The 22,350-nt window shown below is 36.8% G+C and overlaps 1 protein-coding gene across 2 annotated transcripts in view; it reads right to left on the bottom strand.

Moving 5' to 3' along the window:
- Positions 1 to 22,350, bottom strand: part of LOC128656136 (glypican-5-like) — a 501,056-nt gene that overhangs the window by 454,940 nt on the left and 23,766 nt on the right. For both annotated transcript variants that reach the window (XM_053709861.1, XM_053709862.1), the window contains exon 2: positions 14,955 to 15,116. In XM_053709861.1, the coding sequence (XP_053565836.1) occupies positions 14,955 to 15,116 (162 nt within the window). The remainder of the gene's footprint in view (positions 1 to 14,954; positions 15,117 to 22,350) is intronic.

Raw genomic sequence — 22,350 nt, 5'->3', positions numbered from 1 at the left:
TCTTCTCCCGATAAACATTCTGGAACTAAGAGCGATCTTCAATGCTCTTAGGGCTTGGCCTCAGCTAGCAAAGGCCAGATTCATAAGATTCCAATCAGACAACATGACGACTGTTGCGTATATCAATCATCAGGGGGGAACAAGGAGTTTCCTGGCGATGAAAGAAGTGACCAAAATAATTCAATGGGCGGAGGATCACTCCTGCCACCTATCTGCGATCCACATCCCAGGTGTGGAAAACTGGGAAGCGGATTATCTGAGTCATCAGACATTCCATCCGGGGGAGTGGGAACTCCACCCGGAGATCTTTGCCCAACTAACTCAATTATGGGGCATTCCAGACATGGATCTGATGGCGTCTCGTCAGAACTTCAAGGTTCCTTGCTACGGGTCCAGATCCAGGGATCCCAAGGCGACTCTAGTAGATGCACTAGTAGCACCTTGGACCTTCAACCTAGCTTATGTATTTCCACCGTTTCCTCTCATTCCCAGGCTGGTAGCCAGGATCAAACAGGAGAGGGCCTCCGTGATCTTGATAGCTCCTGCGTGGCCACGCAGGACTTGGTATGCAGACCTGGTGAATATGTCATCGGTTCCACCATGGAAGCTACCTTTGAGACAGGACCTTCTTGTTCAGGGTCCATTCAAACATCCAAATCTGGTCTCCCTCCAGCTGACGGCTTGGAGATTAAACGCTTGATTCTATCAAAGCGTGGTGCCTTCCGTTTAGGTAACCTGATTTGCTCCCTCCCTTCATCCGTGTCCTAAAGCTTTGGTATTGGTTCCCACAAGTAAGGATGACGCCGTGGACCGGACACACCAATGTTGGAGAAAACAGAATTTATGCTTACCTGATAAATTACTTTCTCCAACGGTGTGTCCGGTCCACGTCCCGCCCTGGTTTTTTAATCAGGTCTGATGAATTATTTTCTCTAACTACAGTCACCACGGTACCATATGGTTTCTCCTATATTTTCCTCCTGTCCGTCGGTCGAATGACTGGGGTGGGCGGAGCCTAGGAGGGACTATATGGCCAGCTTTGCTGGGACTCTTTGCCATTTCCTGTTGGGGAAGAGATATTCCCACAAGTAAGGATGACGCCGTGGACCGGACACACCGTTGGAGAAAGTAATTTATCAGGTAAGCATAAATTCTGTTATTGTGTTAGAGAATGTTTTTATTGCATTAGTGATATGTTAAATCCAGCAAAATGGTTAAACACATCCGGTAAACCAATGACAAGAGGCATATATGTCAGCCACCATTCACCAGCTAGCTCCTAGTAGTGTAAGCTACTTATGAGCATATCTAGGCATGCTTTTCAGCCAAGGATTCCAATACAATGAAGTAAGTTTGATAATAGAAGTAATTTGAAAAGTCTCTTTAAATTGCATACTCTATCTACGTCATCAAAGTTTAATTAGTTTTGCTGTAAGGCATTTCCTCTCAGTTATAAGATTTGTGTGTGAATGAGAAAAAAGGGGGGGTGAAGATGGTGCGCAAATCGTGCCCCTGTACATACACTATTCTGCTCCCGTAAAACAGGAAGAAATAGGCCAAATGTAGTTAAAAAGAAATGTGAATATGTGCGCTAACAGCTAAGGGGTAAGTTTCTGAGTGTAAATTCAAAGACAAACAATGTCTCAAAAACAGTATTTAATCAATAATATAAATGTATAGTACACCAAATTCATAACGGTATTAAAATAAATCCTCACATATGACCAGTCATCTAAATGTAGTGTGGATAAAAAAATAAAAACAATAAAACAGTTTTAAATAATTGCGAATAATATCCACCTTAAAAGTTACCTATGTAACCAAACTAATAAGATAATTATAGTATTACAGGCTTTCTAAAAGTCCTTAGTCAGGGTACACATCGGTTTCCCTTTTTTTGATATAGAAAATATCTAATCCACTTGTAGCTTTAATTGGGATCCGACTTTAAGAAAGTGTTAATAGCAGCAAATGTTTGCTGGAAGTGTCCCTTGTTGACCCACCAGGGTATAAGCAGACTGATGGATTTTGCGGGTTATAAATAATGTTTCAGCATAAAAATGCACAAGTAAAATGTCAATTTAAGGAAAGTCCCATTAAAGAACCACACTGACGGGCTGTTACACCTCTGTGCCTACCTGATTCCCTGAAAGGTAAAGCCGATCCATTTGTGGCAAGGCACAGGTGTCTGTGCAGCTCCGTGTAGTTGGTGATGTCACTCGTTACGTCAGTACTGAGAGAAGTAGTTCCGTGATGTCTTAAAGGGGCATGAAACCCACATTTTTTCTTTCATGATTTAGAAAGAGAATGCAGTTTTAAACATCTCTCTAATTTACTTATATTATCTAATTTGTTTTATTCTCTTGATATTCTTTGCTGAAAAGCATATCTAGATATGCTCAGTAGCTGCTGATTGGTTGCTGCACATAGAAGCCTTGAGTGATTGGTTCACCATGTGCATTGCTTTTTCTTCAACTAAGGATATCTAAAAAAATAAGCAAAATAAATAATAGAATTAAATTGTAATGTTGTTTAAATTTCTATTCTCTAGCTGAATCATGAAAGAAAGATTTTGGGTTTAGTGGCCCTTTAAGTATCCTTACTCTGCGCAGAGTATTCTTGGGTCCGTCTATGAAAAGTAATCCCTTTTAAGAATCCGTTTTTATCCTCCAAGTGGGCTTTTCGATTTCAATATTTACAGCTTCTCTTGCTACCATCAACGTGTTTCGCCATTAACAATGGCTTTATTATATTCTATCAGCCAATCGGAATTAAGGTAGAAAAAATCCTATTGGCTGATGCAATCAGCCAATAGGACTGAACTTCAATCCTATTGGCTGATCCAATCAGCCAATAGGATTGAGCTTGCATACTATTGGCTGATTGGAACAGCCAATAGAATGCCAGCTCAATCCTATTGGCTGATTGCATCAGCCAATAGGATTTTTTCTACCTTAATTCCGATTGGCTGATAGAATTCTATCAGCCAATCGGAATCTAAGGTGACGCCATCTTGGATGACATCACTTAAAGAGATATTCATTCCGAAGAAGAAGTCGTTTGAAGAGGATGCTCTGCGCCGGATGTCATGAAGATGGAGCCGCTCCGCGTCAAAAAGATGAAGATAGAAGATGCCGTCTGGATGAAGACTTCTGTCCGTCTGGAGGACCATTTCTGCCAACTTCGTTGAGGACATCTTGCCGCTTGGATGAAGACTTCTCCCGGTAAGTGAATCTTCGGGGGTTAGTGTTAGGATTTTTTAAGGGTGTATTGGGTGGGTTTATTTTTTAGGTTAGGGCTTTGGGCAGCAATAGAGCTAAATGCCCTTTTAAGGGCAATGCCCATCCAAATGCCCTTTTCAGGGCAATGGGGAGCTTAGGTGTTTTTAGTTAGGCTTTTGTTTGGGGGGTTGGTTGTGTGGGTGGTGGGTTTTACTGTTGGGGGGTTGTTTGTATTTTTTTTTACAGGTAAAAGAGTTGATTTCTTTGGGGTAATGCCCCACAAAAGGCCTTTTTAAGGGCCATTGGTAGTTTAGATTAGGCTAGGTTTTTTTTTATTTTGGGTGGGCTTTTTTTATTTTGATAGGGCTCTTAGATTAGGTGTAATTAGTTTAAAGATCTGTAATTTGTTTTTTATTTTCTGTAAATAAGTGTTTGTTTTTTTGTGTGATTTAGCTCATTTAATTTATTTAATTGTATTTAATATAGGGAATTGATTTAATTGTAGTGTAGTGTTAGGTGTTATTGTAACATAGGTTAGGATTTATTTTACAGGTAAATTTGTATTTATTTTAACTAGGTAGCTAGTAAATAGTTAATAACTATTTACTAACTAGTCTACCTAGTTAAAATAAATACAAACTTGCCTGTAAAATAAAAATAAACCCTTATTTAGCTACAATGTAACTATTAGTTATATTGTAGCTAGCTTAGAGTTTATTTTATAAGTAAGTATTTAGTTTTAAATAGGAATAATTTAGTTAATGATAGGAATTTTATTTAGATTTATTTAAATTATATTTAAGTTAGGGGGTGTTAGGGTTAGACTTAGATTTAGGGGTTAATACATTTAATATAGTGGCGGCGACGTTGGGGGCGGCAGATTAGGGGTTAATAAATATAATGTAGGTGTCGGCGATGTTGGGGACAGCAGATTAGAGGTTAATAAGCATAATGTAGGTGGCGGCGATGTCCGGAGCGGCAGCTTAGGGGTTAATAAGTATAATGTAGGTGTCGGCGATGTCGGGGGCGGCAGATTAGGGGTTAATAAATGTAAGATTAGGGGTGTTTAGACTCGGGGTTCATGTTAGGGTGTTAGGTGTAAACATAAAATGTGTTTCCCCATAGGAATCAATGGGGCTGCGTTACTGAGTTTTACGCTGCTTTTTGGCAGGAGTTAGACTTTTTCTCAGCCGGCTCTCCCCATTGATGTCTATGGGGAAATCATGCTCAAGCACGTACGACAAGCTCACAGCTGACTTAAGCAGCGCTGGTATTGGAGTGCGGTACGGAGCACAATTTTGCTCAACGCTCACTTCTTGCCTTTTAACGCCGGGTTTGTAAAAACCCGTAATAACAGCGCTGCAGGTAAGTGAGTGTTGAGAAAAAACTGCACGGTAGCACCACACAGTTCATAATGCAAAATTTGTAATCTACCCGTTTATTTGTTATAATCACTCATTGCTCGAAACTATCTGCTACATACAGATTAATGCTTTTTTGTCTTTGCTAGATCAGCCATTTGCTCTAGTCTGTATCACAAGACCCGATACATTTATATATATAGGCTAGCACATAGTCTATTGGACAACAGGTTTAAAAATATTCTGTCCAAGTATGACTGATTTTCCATAAATATACCACCTACACACTATTGCATTCCAATGATAGGATTCTCTAACTTCCTGCAAATCTGACAATATTAAAGGGACATGAAACCCAAAAAATTGATTTCATTATTTAAATAGAGAATACAATTTTAAACAACATTCCAATTTACTTCTAATAATTAATTTGCTTAATTCTTCAGGTATCCTTTGTTGAAGAAATATCAATGCACAAGGGTGAGACAATCACACAAGGCATCTACGTGCAGCCACCAATCAGCTATTACTGAGCCTATTTTAGATGTGTTTTTCACAAAGGATATCAGAATAACAAAGCACATTAGATAATAGAAGTAAATTGGAAAGTTGTTTAAAATTGCATGCTCTTTCTAAATCATGAAATAAAAAAATTGGGCTTCATGTCCCTTTAAATAATGCAAATGACATGAAAATATGTTTAAAAATCCACGTACCCGAACTGATACAACACGTACAGGAAATAAATATACAATAGGATTATTTTGTCAGTAGTAAAGACGCAGAACAGAAGGTCAGTGGAGATGGCAAACCGCTATTAAGACAGAAAACTGTTAGAGAATAAAAAAAAGTCTAAATTTAAAAAGTAAGCCAAGAATAAAATAATATTTAAAATAATTTGAAAAAGAGCAGTTGACCAAGCAGTTTTTATCGGTCATCAATTTCCTTGTTTCTAAAAGGCTGCAAAAGGTTCTTGTTTAAAATCCTGCCAAGTGAATACATCAAACTATTAACTGAGGCAGTTAGGGAGCAATTTAATATCCCACTTTAAGGCCTGTGTTCAGTTCACTCTTAAAGCTTTATTATAAATTCCAGAGGGATCAGCCAGAAGAATAGTGCAGATGTCCCAACATCTGACAGAATTTCACAATGTGAATTTTATAATAAAAATCTTCATTACCAAAAGAATTTTGATACACATTCCAGAAAAATATGAAATGTACATGTGATAACTGTTTTAACTAAGAGTGGTAATGTTAATTGTGGGACTCGTTAGCCAATTGTAATATTTTTGCTAGCACACAATAGGGCTAAATATATTTTATGTTATACAGTGAGAGAAGCCTCTCTTATTTCCTGTGTTATCCCTCAGAGACAGCTCATTGAGGTATGCAAGATCTTATTACACTATAGTGAATGCACTATATAAAATATCATAGCCCTCATATTAATTATGCACCAATACATCATTTAAAAAAAAAAATGCTGGATAAAAATAAAGGGCCAGATTACAAGTGGGGCGGTATTTAATGCTCCCACTCGAGTGCTAACTCCACTAGAAGTCAGTTATTTTTTCACTTGTGCGCTAACCCGAGGCGCGTAAAAAGCCGAACTTACAATATCGCACATGTGATACCCTATTCCATAGAAGTCAATGGAGCAAAAACACCCTACTCGCGCGCAAACCCGATCGCATATTCTCAAGTGCGCTAACCTGACATAAAAGTTATTTACATGGCAGAATATGTTATATTTATCTATCTATCTATATACATATATATATACAGTATCTCACACAAATATTTTATTATATCTTTTCATGTGACAACACTGAAGAAATGACACTTTGCTAGGTCTCAATAACAGGGATTTTACAATACACCTGATTAACTAATGGGCTGGTGTAAATTGATGAGGCTACTACCAACAAATAATTTGGTGAGACCTGGTCATCTATTATCGATTCATGAACATGTTGGGTTTCAGTTGGTGCAGTGACATACTGAAGGAGAGAGCACAGGGGGACTTAGTAGCACTTGATAAGTATTCATTTCCTGGTGGGGACAAGTATTGGGTTAGGAGCAATATCAAACTCTTGCTAACAAACAAAGAAAAAACAAGTAAAAAATAAAGGGATTATGCAAAAACTGAGGATATTTAAAGGGATATTCCTATGTAAAAATAACCTGCTCCACTTTGTTAGAACATTTTATTTAAGCACCAGTGTCCCTTGCAAGCTATATGTATAAATGCTAGACACACACAGCTTGGGAGCCATAAAGCTGCAGCTTCTGAGCATGACATGGCTGGTAAATGGCTGGTACATGAGTACATGAGTATGCCACATCTAACTGTCTCACCAGCTGTGTCATGGAGCTGCAATGTGTTGTGGCTCCAAGCATGACTTTAGCTATGTTTTAGCCCCTTTACAGATTTACACAGTGTACAAGGGGCACAGGTGCTACAATACAATTCTGTAACCTGTTAATTTTTCCATTAGAATGTCCCTTATCAGTAATGCATACAATAGAAAGACAAAGAGAATACCTAGACACTTTTTACATTTTATTGCTAGATGCCTTACTGGTGTAATCTGGTTGCAATAGGTAATTAAATAGAATGCCCCATGAAAGAATATTTAAACAGGAGGTTCATGGCTTTCAAAACAATTCAAATGGTTCATGAAAATAAATCAGTTAAAAACGTATTGTTTACCAAGACCATTACACAGGTTTATATTCTGTTGTGATTCCCGGAATAAACACATTGGGGCATATTTATCAAGCTCTGTATGGAGCTTGATGCCCCCTTGTTTCTAAAGACCGCTGCTCCATAACTTGTCCGCCTGCTCTGAAGCCGTGGACAGAAATCAACCCCATTGAATACGATCGGGTTGATTGACACCCTCTGTTAGCGGCCGATTGTCCGCGAATCTGCAGGGGGCGGCATTGCACCAGCAGTTCACAAGAACTGCTGGTGCAATGATAAATGCCGACAGCTTATGCTGTCTGCATTTATCGATGTGTGGCAGACATGATACGCTACTTTGTATCATGTCCGCTCGCACATTGATAAATATACCTCGTTGCATTTACCCAGAGTTGCATTGAAACACCTTAGATTGTACATTCAATTATAACCAGATGATGTTTATGTCATAGGTCAGCGTGTCAAAACATTTTTGTATAATTTTTTTTTTTATTTTATTTTTATTGAGGTTTTGAGAGATTACAACAAATAATATTTGTCCATAAACAATTCCAACATAATGATAACATGCATACATATGTCAAGTAAGGTACCATTGTAAACAAGAACAACGAAATACAGATATCGTAGCCATAGTCGTCTTGTCCAAACTAATCTAATGTTAAATCTATAGATAGTGTTACATAACAAGGCATTATCTAAATAATGAGAGCAACTATTAGCTATAGCCATGGTACGACATCTTGTAAACCAATTTAAAATAAACAACAGCTGAATCCCAACTGACACATGCTTCAAAGAATAAACTAGGACACATAGTAATAAGACCTCAATTTCGTTTTTATGACAATAGCATTTAATCTGATGCCAAAAAGGCAATAGGCCTGATTGAATGGCACTCCTGGGCTTAATAATAAGAAGGTTCATACATTCCAGTTTTAAAAATAATGGGAGATGGATTCTGTAAATGTGTGATATATTAATTTGATGCCCATCATCAGATGCTAATTATAAGGGGTACTTTACAGCGGGCAAGAGACGCTCTGAGTGGGGAGAAGGGGAGGAGGGCGAAACTGTTAGAGTTGAGATAGAGTAATGGTGGGTAGGATGAGAGGAGGCTTTTTGCTATAGGAGATTATAGGAGGATTCCTAGAGTACTGTATCTATTATTTAACTGCTCTAGTTGCATATGTTACAGAGCTACCCTTGGAGTATGTGTTTAGCCGGAATTATTTAGATCTTGGATTAGTATTGATATACAAACATGAGCAAGGCTCAGAAATATAAAAAGTGAGTATAACAAATAACAGTGAGAGCACAACATATAAACATCTTACTAAGATAAGGTCCTTATAAATAGGTTATTATGGATGACAGTACTTGGTATGAGCTCTTCCATAAATATAACCGGCATGTTAGTTATTATTAAGCCTTATTAGGGTAAAAAATAAATAATTCCATACTGTAGATGTAATAATTTCAATCTGTTAGTTTACAGGCAAGGTAGGTGAAGCAATATAATATCAAAAACCTTGAAAACACATATGGCAGGAATAAGATTATGTGAAAGAACATATACAAATAGGAATAACCAATGATCTGGATATAACAATAAATAATCTTCTGAAAATGAGAGAGAATTTAAAGACCTAGAATAAAATGGTTTCTTGAACCTCTATTGTGCACCTTCAAGGGGTACTGCTTCGCAAAATTAACCAGAGGTAGCAAACACATGTCGAATATATTGTATGGGTCACTGCGCTTGGGACAGAAATAGATTCAGTACATATATGAGCAAATCTGGTCTAGGTAGCCTTCCTGAAGCTAAGTCATATTTCAACATGGGCATGATACAGATGCTGAAGTTAGTCAATTTCTCAAGGTGCTATGTCTATCCCCAATGTGGTAAGTTTATGAAGATTATCAACTGTGTTAGCTAACTAGTTCTATGTTAGTTGAGTGGTTATTAGGTATAATATCCTAGGCATGATCTACCTATCCATAAAAGAGGAGCACTGAATAAAGATTAATGTCATATATTATTTTGTTCTAGAGTTGTCATAACCTATTGCTATGTGGGACATCACAGTGCTTATTAGATCAGAGTGATGGCTAAGTGGAATGCATGGTTGATTTTAGCCTTCGGAGTAATCTTGGACATAAGAAGTATACACTAGTCTGGACCCACAGTCCTGTCCCGGCCGCTGACAGGGTGTAGGTATTATGTTCTAGGGATAAACATTATATGCAAGCAAGTGGCTAGTTAAACTTAAGGGTCATCCACTACAGCCATGACTACTGAAGTATAGAACCTATATATGGAATTGCATGCTACACCATTGGCCACTCGTACAAAAGGTTAAACATTGTATTTTGGCGAATGAATAGTTTGAAAATAAGAGGTTTAAATATGCAAACATAGGTAGACATATATTAATTAGCAGTTAACCCACTACTCCAATTGTATATAGGTACCATACCAAGCAATACTCCAGATAGGCAGAGATTGAATCAAGGGATATGCATAAGTCAGTACACTCAGGGGAGAAGGAGCATAAGTGATGGACCTCCAAAACATAGTGCCGGGGTTGAGGAGTATGTGCCTGTCAGATCACTAATGTTACCCACCATCCCTCTGTCTCGTATAGGACCGTTAGTTTATCCTACACCCAAACTTCTAAGGGTCAGGGAGGGAAGAGTTTCCATTATGGATTGATCATACACAAACTTTATATGGCTATCCAGTTGCCTGAAGGAGAGGAAAGAGCGAAGGTGGGCAGATTGGTATTTAGACATTAAGAGCCTAGGGATCAATCTTTTGACGAGAATGGAGGGGCTCAAAAACTCACGCTGATGTCCTCTGGGATCCGTTGATAAATCTCCCGCAGCGCTGACTGTCTGGACCTAGGGAGTGGGTCTTGGAGTGCCAGCATCCTTTTCCGTGCAGTCAGATTGGAGCTCGTAAGGGAAGGTTAGGTATGGTGGAGCAGGGTAATCCCAGGATTGTGACTCACCCTGTGCTTTATCTCCTGTGTGGGTATTGTAAGGGTGCTCTGACTAGGATCTGCTGTAGTACTCGTCCACTTGTGGGTTAGAAGGGTGATCGAAAGTTTCTAGTAACGGAAATAAAACCTCTAGGAGCTGTTGTTTGAGGCCTTGGAAATTATCAGTGAGGAGATGATTCACTCGTGCCTCCCAGCGATCTACGATTAAGGCCGTCTCCATAGTGCTATAGTGAAAAATAATTCTTCAGAGTTCTGGGGTCTCTAGGGCTGAAAATATAGTTGAGGTGTATGCTCTAGGGAGTTTAATGCAGGGACATTTAACAGGGTAGCATCTCCCTTTTCTTAAGTGTTCTTAGTTGGATTTTATTTTCAGGAAGGAGTCTGAAAAAAGTATAACCTCCTTTGTGTCCTTAACAAAAAGTCCATCAACTATTCTTTATATGGAGTGGTATTTAAAGTAGGAGATTGTACCGGCAAGCACTAGACTTCGGAGGCCCATGTAAAATGGAAAGGTAGGCTTCTATCGCAGTTAAGTGATGGCCACGTGGGTTGCTTCAAGCAGTGAAAACTTAATATATAGCAGCCCAGTTCACATTATATTGTTTGTGGCCGTTATAAGTGAAATCCTCCTTAGGTCTAAGAGGAACTGTTGTCCCTCTGTCTTCCCTGCCCTGTGGATAATGCGCTACACTCAGCACCAGTGTCAGCCTTAGCTTAAGGCCTTGGGCGTTACCGCTGTCTGAGGTGCCTGGAGGAGCGATGGTCAGGTGTTAGTTCCAGCAGCAGCCGACATACACAACAGAAATCAAGGTCCCCAGACAGCGCGAGATACGCAGATGGTAGGTTAGTGTCCTTCAGTGAAGCACCCTCTGCAGTGCCTGGTCTGGTTTGGATAATGGCGGTGCCATCAGCCAGGAGGCTGTCAGGTAGGCGATGAGCAGGCGATATGCATGGCGCATATTATCCGATGTGAGGTTTCCCCAAGTTAGTCGCAGCTGCCCCCGGGAGTGTCTTCACCTTCAAAGATGTGGGTTGTGGGTATAGGCAACAGGCATAGGCATGTTTAACAAAGTACAGTATATACCCGGAGCTCAATGAAAGCGCGTCCTCTCCATTACAAGGCAAGCTCCGCCCCCTATATAATCATTTAACAGCGGTGATCAGGCATATACCTAATGCCGGTCAAAAGAATTTGTACAAAAAACTGGATTATAAAATGTTATAAGATCAAATTATATGGTATAATAGGGGTAGCAGGAGTGAAATATAAAAGAATTCCAGCACTATTGAATTTGTTGGCGTTTTAGAAACAAATAAAAAAATGATTGAAATTGTAGGGTAAGGGTTATGGGGATTCATTTATTTAGATACAGTTATAGGAAGAATTATTTTAAAGGATTATATGAAGAACATTCTAAAGATAATAACATTAAAGAACAGAGTCAATTTCAAAAGAGCAGATAGGGGTCATGAATAGAGCAGCACAAATATTTATAGGGTGAGTTTACAGAACAATAGAAGGGGTTACAATTGAATGGTGTATAGGGTAGAATTATGGAGCAGTGGAAGATATAGGGAGATATTTTGTGGAGCAACAGATGGTGTTGTAGGTATAAAATAAGTTATAGAGAGCTTTCATATGGAGCAAAATAGGACTCTATAGAGCTCTGATTTAGGGCATGATGCTCTCTGGCATGGAAAGAAATCATACAAAATCATTGGGAGTTTTGTAATGTAGGTGCCTCTCCACATCCAGAATCTGCATAACGAGATAAAAAGCTCTCAAACTAAAATTTGCCTTTCTCAAATTCTTTCAGGGACCTTGCAATACTGATGAAACAGTTTAGATGATCTCACCAGTGGAGAGCTTTAGATCACTGGGCCCTTAGAGAGAAATCAGAAGTTAGGATGAATATTGGAGCAAAAGTTTTCTATGCAGAAATCATGTAGTGCAAAAGGATAAATTATAAGACCAACAGGAGGTGTTATAAGGAAATATGAAAGGGGTGGATATATTAACCCCTTCACTACTGGGATTTTCAGAGAAAAACCTGCCCAAAATACTGGAGAATTTTTGCTTTCACTCCATTTAAACAGAAAAAGAGCCTTGTTTTTTTATTTACCTATCAAAACTTGATATATTTTTTAAGTAGACAACCCAAGGTATTAATCTAGGCCCATTTTGGTATATTTCATGCCACCATTTCACCACCAAATGCGATCAAATAAAAAAAAATCATTAACTTTTTCACAAACTTTGGGTTTCTCACTAAAATTATTTACATACTGCTTGTGCAATCATGGCACAAATAGTTGTAAAAGCTTCTCTGGGATCCCCTTTGTTAAGAAATACCAGACATATTTGACTTTGCCATTGCTTTTTGGTAATTAGAAGGCTGCTAATTGCAGCTGCACCTCACTTCTATTATGCCTTGAAGTGAAAGGGGTCAATTTGGTAGCTTGTAAGGTTAATTTTAGCTTTAGTGCAGAGATTACCCTCCCACCTGACACTTCCCACCCCCTGATCCCTCCCAAACAGCCCTCTTCCCTCCCTCACCCCCTATAGTCACTACCATCTTAGGTACTGGTAGACAGTCTGCAGGCATGAAGTTTTAAGGCTTTTTTTTAATGTAATTTTTGCTGCATTGTGAGATCCACCTTACCCTCCAACCTCCCTGATCCCTCCCAAACAGTTTTCTAACCCTCCCCCCACTAACTATTATCTGCCATCTTAGGTACTGGCAGCTGTCTTCCAGTACCTATAAATCCCTTTTTATATGATTTTTTTCTTATTATGCTTTTATTTTCTGTAATGTAGTGGTCCCCCCCACCTCCCTGCGATCCTCAGTTAAGGATCCTCCACTCCCTCCACCCCCTTTTTTTGTAGTGTAGCTGCCCCATCCCTCCCTGTCCCTTTACTTCTATTATCTGTAGCATAGGTCCCTCCCACTCCCTTCCCCCTCCACTGCTGGGCAGCCCAACCATCTCCGAGATTCTCTCACACAACTCCCGCCGGCACCAGCAGATGATCGTTACACACAGTGACGCACACAGTGTCACTCTGTGTAACGATCTGGCATCTGCCCTTATATGCAACCGGAGCACAAATCGTGCTCTGGTTCCATATGCAGGCAGATGCCTGGAGCTCAGGAACTCCAGCTCTCAGCTGTAACAGCCGTGACTGCTGTAGCTTCCTGAAGCTCAGACATATATATACGTGGGGGGTTAAGCAATATGCGAAATTACAGTTATAAGCTATACAGATAAAACAAGGTGTAATAGAGATGGGTTAAAAGGAGCAATAGGACACATAAAAAGAAGTTAACAAAATGCATAAATACTTATATTCTGATTGGTAGGAATATAATTTTAAAACACTTGAAATCTAGAAGGTACCTTAACTGCTTTGATGCGCATGACGAGCTATGCTTGGGTCCCGTATAAGCCACTATTTTACATGTGACTACACTTAATGACAATTTAGTAAGGTGATCACAGTAACAGCAGTGGTCACTGGGCTATTTTCAATATTATTTACAAAAATATACCCAAAATTATAAATTTTTCTTAATAGTTTTTGCCGCAGCTATCTCACATGCCATGAATCAAAAATATAATAATGGCATATTGTGGATCTGCTGGACTTGCTGAAAAATATAATAATTTGTGTGGGTCACCCACTGAAATTTGACTTACAATAGGGTTTTAATGCATGAAGCAAAAAAAAGTTTAAAATTGGCTCAGCACTGGGGTGAAAAACGGTTAATTTAACAAACACACACTCCATAAACAACTCCTCATCACACAATAGGATAAATACAGTTTCATTCAGAATTTAAAAAAAGACTTGTTTTGTTTTTTAAAAATGTAAACACTTTACAAAGACAGGTGGTTAAAATGTTTGAGAAAACTTAGTACATCCTCAATGAACAATTAAAAGGGGAATGGGTCTCCTGAGAAACATTAAACGGGTAGGCTGGTGTTCTTTTCTTCTTATGCTATTAATGCATGGTAATGACATATTGTTTGTGGAATTATTGGAATTATTCATTCACATCATGTAAAATGACCTATTGCTATAAAAGTTTGGAAATAATAAATAAAAAAGAAAAGAAAAAAAAAGAAGTTAGAAAGAGCATGAAACCCATTTTTTTTTTTTTAAAAAAAAAAACAACTTTCTAATTTACTTCTATTATCAATTTTTTTTCATTCTCTTGGTATCTCTTTTTGAAAAGCAGGGATGTAAGCTTAGGAGCCGGCCCATTTCTGGAGCACTATATGGCAGCAGTTTTGCAAGAATGCTATCAATTTGCAAGAGTACTAGAGGGCAGCACTATTTCCTGCCATGTAGTGCTCCAGATTGCCTACCTAGGTATCTCTTCAACACAGAATATCATGGGAACTAAGAAAATGTGATTATAGAAATAAATTGGAATTTTTTTAAAAAAAACAAACAAACAAAAAAACATGTTTGGGTTTCATATACCTTTAAACAATTAAACACAATTAAAAACTGGTAATGAAACAGCAAATATATGTTTCACATTCACTTAAAGTCATTACAAAAAAGCTCCTGCAAATCAAAATGTGATAAATGAATAGCACAAATGAATTCATGTAAGTGTGGGAGATATATATTGTTACTGTAAATGACTCACCTTGAAATGCAGACATGTGTCCAACTATCATAAATTTGAGCTCGAAGTTCAGAGCTTGGATGTTATGGAATAGCTCTTGCTTTACTGCTGCCTGATAACTCTCCTCCATTCTCCTTGTGCAGCACGTGGGAGCTTTGTTTTGGCATATCTGGAGGTCAGATTCTATCAAAGGAAAAGAAGAGGGCAAGAGATTAACATCAAGACCAAACATTCAAGAAGAATTTTACTGATAAGATGTTGCTTCAGTCCAACAGCATAACTCTATACAGCACTGTACCCCAGCTGCCTTCATTAATATATCATCATGTTCTATCTCTAGGGATTAACCATTACTGCAGTTTTCAGAAGAACTGCAAAAAAGCTGCAAGCAATCCTACAGAAACATAGAACTTTCACATGATTACAATAAGTTAAATAATTGAGAAAGCTGACCCACTGTACACAAAAGATATACTATTATATTCACCAACAAATTTCTACAGCTGAGCCCATGACTTGGTTTGATAGGTGTGCACGAATGGACCCTTACTGCCCCCGAGACATTTTTTTGCAGCTTTTGCGTCCTATTATAGTTTTATGACTTTTCCTCTTTGACTACCATCCCTCAAGCTCCCATTGGAAGTTATTCAACAGTTTCACAGAAATTGGTGGAGCTTCTTTAAAGATTCAAGGAGTGATTTGTTCATTGCAGTCCCATACAGGACGGGTTTATCCCAGCATTTTATAAGCAGTTTTCTGATGTGCTTTAGCCCATCCTTTTGCAGTTCTGCAATAACCTCTCTTCTAGGAGACAACCAGGAGCAAGTTTTTAGAGATCACTATAGTAACCATACCAAAATAGGGTAAGGATGGATCCAGGTGTAAGAACAACTGCCCTATATCTCTTCTTAAAATAGATATCAAACTTTATGTGGAGATCCTGGCTGTGCGTTTAGGTTCCGCCTTCCCTTCCATTATTCACCTAGAACAGGTTTGTTAAGGGACAGCAGGGCTCAGACAATACTCCTTTTCTCATTTTATAAATATGTATATATATATATATATATATATATATATATATATAAAAATTCATTAAAATTATGGGGGGAGATAAAAAACTGAAATTAAAATCCTCCATGTCTCAAAATTAAATCAATGTAAATATTTGCATAGGAAATTAGTACATTTAGGCAAGTATCCCTGCTTGCTTTCCCCCAGAAATTCTTAATATGCAATGTTTCCAATGCACAAGATTTCTGGTTTGCTGTCATATTCCTGTTTAAAGGATCGCTGTGTCAAAACAGTATTTTTGAAGCAAAAAAACTGAGAATTTGCATATCTTACCCACAATTCTCTTGTGCATTGGAAACATTGCATATTAAGAATTTCTGGGGGAAAGCAAGCGGGGATACTTGCTTAGATGTACTAATTTCCTATGCAAATATTTACATTGATTTAATTTTGAGACATGGAGGATTTTAATTTCAGTTTTTTATCTCCCCCCCATAATTTTAATGAATTTTGGTTTAACCATGAAAATAGCTTTTCCAATGCAGCAACCAGAAATACATCTCCTACTGATGAGTCCCAAAAAGAATGAAACAGGCTTGTCTAGTGAGTGATTTCTGGTTTGCTGTCATATTCCTGTTTAAAAGGATTGCTATGTCAAAACAGTATTTTTGAAGCAAAAAAACTGAGAATTTGCATAGCTAATTTGCATATCTTACCCACAATTCTCTTGTGCATTGGAAACATTGCATATTAAGAATTTCTGGGGGAAAGCAAGCGGGGATACTTGCCTAGATGTACTAATTTCCTATGCAAATATTTACATTGATTTAATTTTGAGACATGGAGGATTTTAATTTCAGTTTTTTATCCCCCCCCCCATAATTTTAATGAATTTTGGTTTAACCATGAAAATAGCTTTTCCAATGCAGCAACCAGAAATCTATCTCCTACTGATGAGTTCCAAAAAGAACGAAACAGGCTTGTCTAGTGAGTGATTTCTGGTTTGCTGTCATATTCCTGTTTAAAAGGATCGCTGTGTCAAAACAGTATTTTTGAAGCAAAAAAACTGAGAATTTGCATATCTAATTTGCATATCTTACCCACAATTCTCTTGTGCATTGGAAACATTGCATATTAAGAATTTCTGGGGGAAAGCAAGCAGGGATACTTGCCTAGATGTACTAATTTCCTATGAAAATATTTACATTGATTTAATTTTGAGACATGGAGGATTTTAATTTCAGTTTTTTATCTCCCCCCCATAATTTTAATGAATTTTGGTTTAACCATGAAAATAGCTTTTCCAATGCAGCAACCAGAAATCTATCTCCTACTGATGAGTTCCAAAAAGAACGAAACAGGCTTGTCTAGTGAGTGATTTCTGGTTTGCTGTCATATTCCTGTTTAAAGGATCGCTGTGTCAAAACAGTATTTTTGAAGCAAAAAAATTGAGAATTTGCATATCTTACCCACAATTCTCTTGTGCATTGGAAACATTGCATATTAAGAATTTCTGGGGGAAAGCAAGCGGGGATACTTGCCTAGATGTACTAATTTCCTATGCAAATATTTACATTGATTTAATTTTGAGACATGGAGGATTTTAATTTCAGTTTTTTATCTCCCCCCCATAATTTTAATGAATTTTGGTTTAACCATGAAAATAGCTTTTCCAATGCAGCAACCAGAAATCTATCTCCTACTGATGAGTTCCAAAAAGAATGAAACAGGCTTGTCTAGTGAGTGATTTCTGGTTTGCTGTCATATTCCTGTTTAAAAGGATTGCTATGTCAAAACAGTATTTTTGAAGCAAAAAAACTGAGAATTTGCATAGCTAATTTGCATATCTTACCCACAATTCTCTTGTGCATTGGAAACATTGCATATTAAGAATTTCTGGGGGAAAGCAAGCGGGGATACTTGCCTAGATGTACTAATTTCCTATGCAAATATTTACATTGATTTAATTTTGAGACATGGAGGATTTTAATTTCAGTTTTTTATCCCCCCCCCCATAATTTTAATGAATTTTGGTTTAACCATGAAAATAGCTTTTCCAATGCAGCAACCAGAAATCTATCTCCTACTGATGAGTTCCAAAAAGAACGAAACAGGCTTGTCTAGTGAGTGATTTCTGGTTTGCTGTCATATTCCTGTTTAAAAGGATCGCTGTGTCAAAACAGTATATTGAAGCAAAAAAACTGAGAATTTGCATATCTAATTTGCATATCTTACCCACAATTCTCATGTGCATTGGAAACATTGCATATTAAGAATTTCTGGGGGAAAGCAAGCGGGGATACTTGCCTAGATGTACTAATTTCCTATGCAAATATTTACATTGATTTAATTTTGAGACATGGAGGATTTTAATTTCAGTTTTTTATCTCCCCCCCATAATTTTAATGAATTTTGGTTTAACCATGAAAATAGCTTTTCCAATGCAGCAACCAGAAATCTATCTCCTACTGATGAGTTCCAAAAAGAACGAAACAGGCTTGTCTAGTGAGTGATTTCTGGTTTGCTGTCATATTCCTGTTTAAAAGGATCGCTGTGTCAAAACAGTATTTTTGAAGCAAAAAAACCTGAGAATTTGCATATCTAATTTGCATATCTTACCCACAATTCTCTTGTGCATTGGAAACATTGCATATTAAGAATTTCTGGGGGAAAGCAAGCAGGGATACTTGCCTAGATGTACTAATTTCCTATGCAAATATTTACATTGATTTAATTTTGAGACATGGAGGATTTTAATTTCAGTTTTTTATCTCCCCCCATAATTTTAATGAATTTTGGTTTAACCATGAAAATAGCTTTTCCAATGCAGCAACCAGAAATCTATCTCCTACTGATGAGTTCCAAAAAGAACGAAACAGGCTTGTCTAGTGAGTGATTTCTGGTTTGCTGTCATATTCCTGTTTAAAAGGATCGCTGTGTCAAAACAGTATTTTTGAAGCCAAAAAACTGAGAATTTGCATATCTAATTTGCATATCTTACCCACAATTCTCTTGTGCATTGGAAACATTGCATATTAAGAATTTCTGGGGGAAAGCAAGTGGGGATACTTGCCTAGATGTACTAATTTCCTATGCAAATATTTACATTGATTATATATATATATATATATATATATATATCTATATATATATATACACATATACATATATACAAATACTCATTTCTTCTTTGGCACTTAATAAATATTTAATTTATACACATTAGAAAGTAAATCCTAGCAATACTTACTAATATATCTCTTATAATGGTGCAGCGATCAGATAGATAAGAGTTTATATTTATGTTTGAGGTCAGACAGTTTAGGGTGATTAGAGGTGAAGGGAATGAACAGTTTAGAGTTTATAACAATAGGGATCTTGTAGGTTCAGGATAAACAGAATGGTTGGGCATTATATGCCATGTAGTTTAAGATACTCAAATGAATATATAAAATATGAACATATGAATCTGGGAGATTGTCTATGCCTAAGAAGGGTAATATGGGAAGTTGAAGAATTAAGATTTTAAAATATCTTAAACTATGTACTTTTGATGACAAATTATCTATAAAGTTCTTAGGTAAATTAATGTGTACCGCAGACTGCCTGAATAATATATATATAATAATCTAAGAGATACATCACATGTTACATACTGTGTTGGATATAATGAATCAAAAATAAATAACTGCATTGATATTTATTAATATTTGACTTTTCCTCTTTGACTACCATCCCTCAAGCTCCCATTGGAAGTTATTCAACAGTTTCACAGAAATTGGTGGAGCTTCTTTAAAGATTCAAGGAGTGATTTGTTCATTGCAGTCCCATACAGGACGGGTTTATCCCAGCATTTTATAAGCAGTTTTCTGATGTGCTTTAGCCCATCCTTTTGCAGTTCTGCAATAACCTCTCTTCTAGGAGACAACCAGGAGCAAGTTTTTAGAGATCACTATAGTAACCATACCAAAATAGGGTAAGGATGGATCCATGTGTAAGAACAACTGCCCTATATCTCTTCTTAAAATAGATATCAAACTTTATGTGGAGATCCTGGCTGTGCGTTTAGGTTCCGCCTTCCCTTCCATTATTCACCTAGAACAGGTTTGTTAAGGGACAGCAGGGCTCAGACAATACTCCTTTTCTCATTTTATATATATATATATATATATATATATATATATATATATATATATATATATATATATATATAAAAACTCATTAAAATTATGGGGGGAGATAAAAAACTGAAATTAAAATCCTCCATGTCTCAAAATTAAATCAATGTAAATATTTGCATAGGAAATTAGTACATCTAGGCAAGTATCCCCGCTTGCTTTCCCCTAGAAATTCTTAATATGCAATGTTTCCAATGCACAAGATTTCTGGTTTGCTGTCATATTCCTGTTTAAAGGATCGCTGTGTCAAAACAGTATTTTTGAAGCAAAAAAACTGAGAATTTGCATATCTAATTTGCATATCTTACCCACAATTCTCTTGTGCATTGGAAACATTGCATATTAAGAATTTCTGGGGGAAAGCAAGCGGAGATACTTGCCTAGATGTACTAATTTCCTATGCAAATATTTACATTGATTTAATTTTGAGACATGGAGGATTTTAATTTCAGTTTTTTATCTCCCCCCATAATTTTAATGAATTTTGGTTTAACCATGAAAATAGCTTTTCCAATGCAGCAACCAGAAATCTATCTCCTACTGATGAGTTCCAAAAAGAACGAAACAGGCTTGCCTAGTGAGTGATTTCTGGTTTGCTGTCATATTCCTGTTTAAAAGGATCGCTGTGTCAAAACAGTATTTTTGAAGCAAAAAAACTGAGAATTTGCATATCTAATTTGCATATCTTACCCACAATTCTCTTGTGCATTGGAAACATTGCATATTAAGAATTTCTGGGGTAAAGCAAGCGGGGATACTTGCCTAGATGTACTAATTTCCTATGCAAATATTTACATTGATTATATATATATATATATATATATATCTATATATATATATATATATACACATATACATACATACAAATACTAATTTCTTCTTTGGCACTTAATAAATATTTAATTTATACACATTAGAAAGTAAATCCTAGCAATACTTATTAATATATCTCTTATAATGGTGCAGAGATCAGATAGATAAGAGTTTATATTTATGTTGGAGGTCAGACAGTTTAGGGTGATTAGAGGTGAAGGGAATGAACAGTTTAGAGTTTATAACAATAGGGATCTTGTAGGTTCAGGATAAACAGAATGGTTGGGCATTATATGCCATGTAGTTTAAGATACTCAAATGAATATATATTCAGACACATATTAAATATGAACATATGAATCTGGGAGATTGTCTATGCCTAAGATGGGTAGTATGGGAAGTTGAAGAATTAAGATTTTAAAATATCTTAACCTATGTACTTTTAATGACAAATTATCTATAAAGTTCTTAGGTAAATTAATGTGTACCGCAGACTGCCTGAATAATATATATATAATAATCTAAGAGATACATCACATGTTACATACTGTGTTGGATATAATGAATCAAAAATAAATAACTGCATTGATATTTATTAATATTTGACTTATTTCAAAATAACAACATTTGTTTCTTTATTTTTCAGACGTGTAATAAACCAACAAGATGTCCTATGAATATTGGTCATAAACATAAATCCATGCACTCAAAAATTATTAGAAACATGAAATATTCTGTATTCATATTAAGATACAATATAATGCCAGGATGTTGAATGCTATGATTCTGTGAAGATCAAGTAATTAACAGTATAATTGCTTACTAATATGATGCTAGGAGTATACTCATGTTTAGTATCTATAAATACATGCTGAATCATATTAGATGGGACATATATGTGACCAGATAAGTTTATTAATACAATAAATTATAGTATATTGAATAAACATTTTAAGGTGAGATATTTAAACTGCAGTAGTATTGATGGTGAGACTGCATTTCTGGCTATCTGCTGCCCCTTAGTGGATTGGAACTGGTGTGACAGCCAAACTAATTGACTGTTTAAAACATATGCAAAACCAAGTAAGCTAATAAGAGATGTTCCGCCCTGGAGGGCTTATCACAGACAGCACTGTGGCGCGTATCCAAAAGGTTCACTAATGATTGGAATAAAAAGGGGTGGGGTGTATCATGTGATATAACCTCATGCAAGAGGATAGAAGGGTCTTGGCTTGCTAAAATTTTGACTGATAACCTTGCTGGCCTTTTTGGAAACACAGTCTCTATAAGCAAAAATTAGGCTAACTTCCTTATCCATATTGCAATATCTTTCTTCATATGACGTGAATCTGGATCTATCTGAAAAAGCTGAAACATTTAAATTGGCTTATGGTGTAAAGTATGGCAGTGACTAT

The sequence above is a fragment of the Bombina bombina genome, chromosome 4 (assembly GCF_027579735.1).
Source record: "Bombina bombina isolate aBomBom1 chromosome 4, aBomBom1.pri, whole genome shotgun sequence".
Taxonomy (NCBI): Eukaryota; Metazoa; Chordata; class Amphibia; order Anura; family Bombinatoridae; genus Bombina; species Bombina bombina.
The sequence above is the reverse complement of the archived record's forward strand: the minus strand, read 5'-3'. Positions and strand labels throughout refer to the sequence as shown.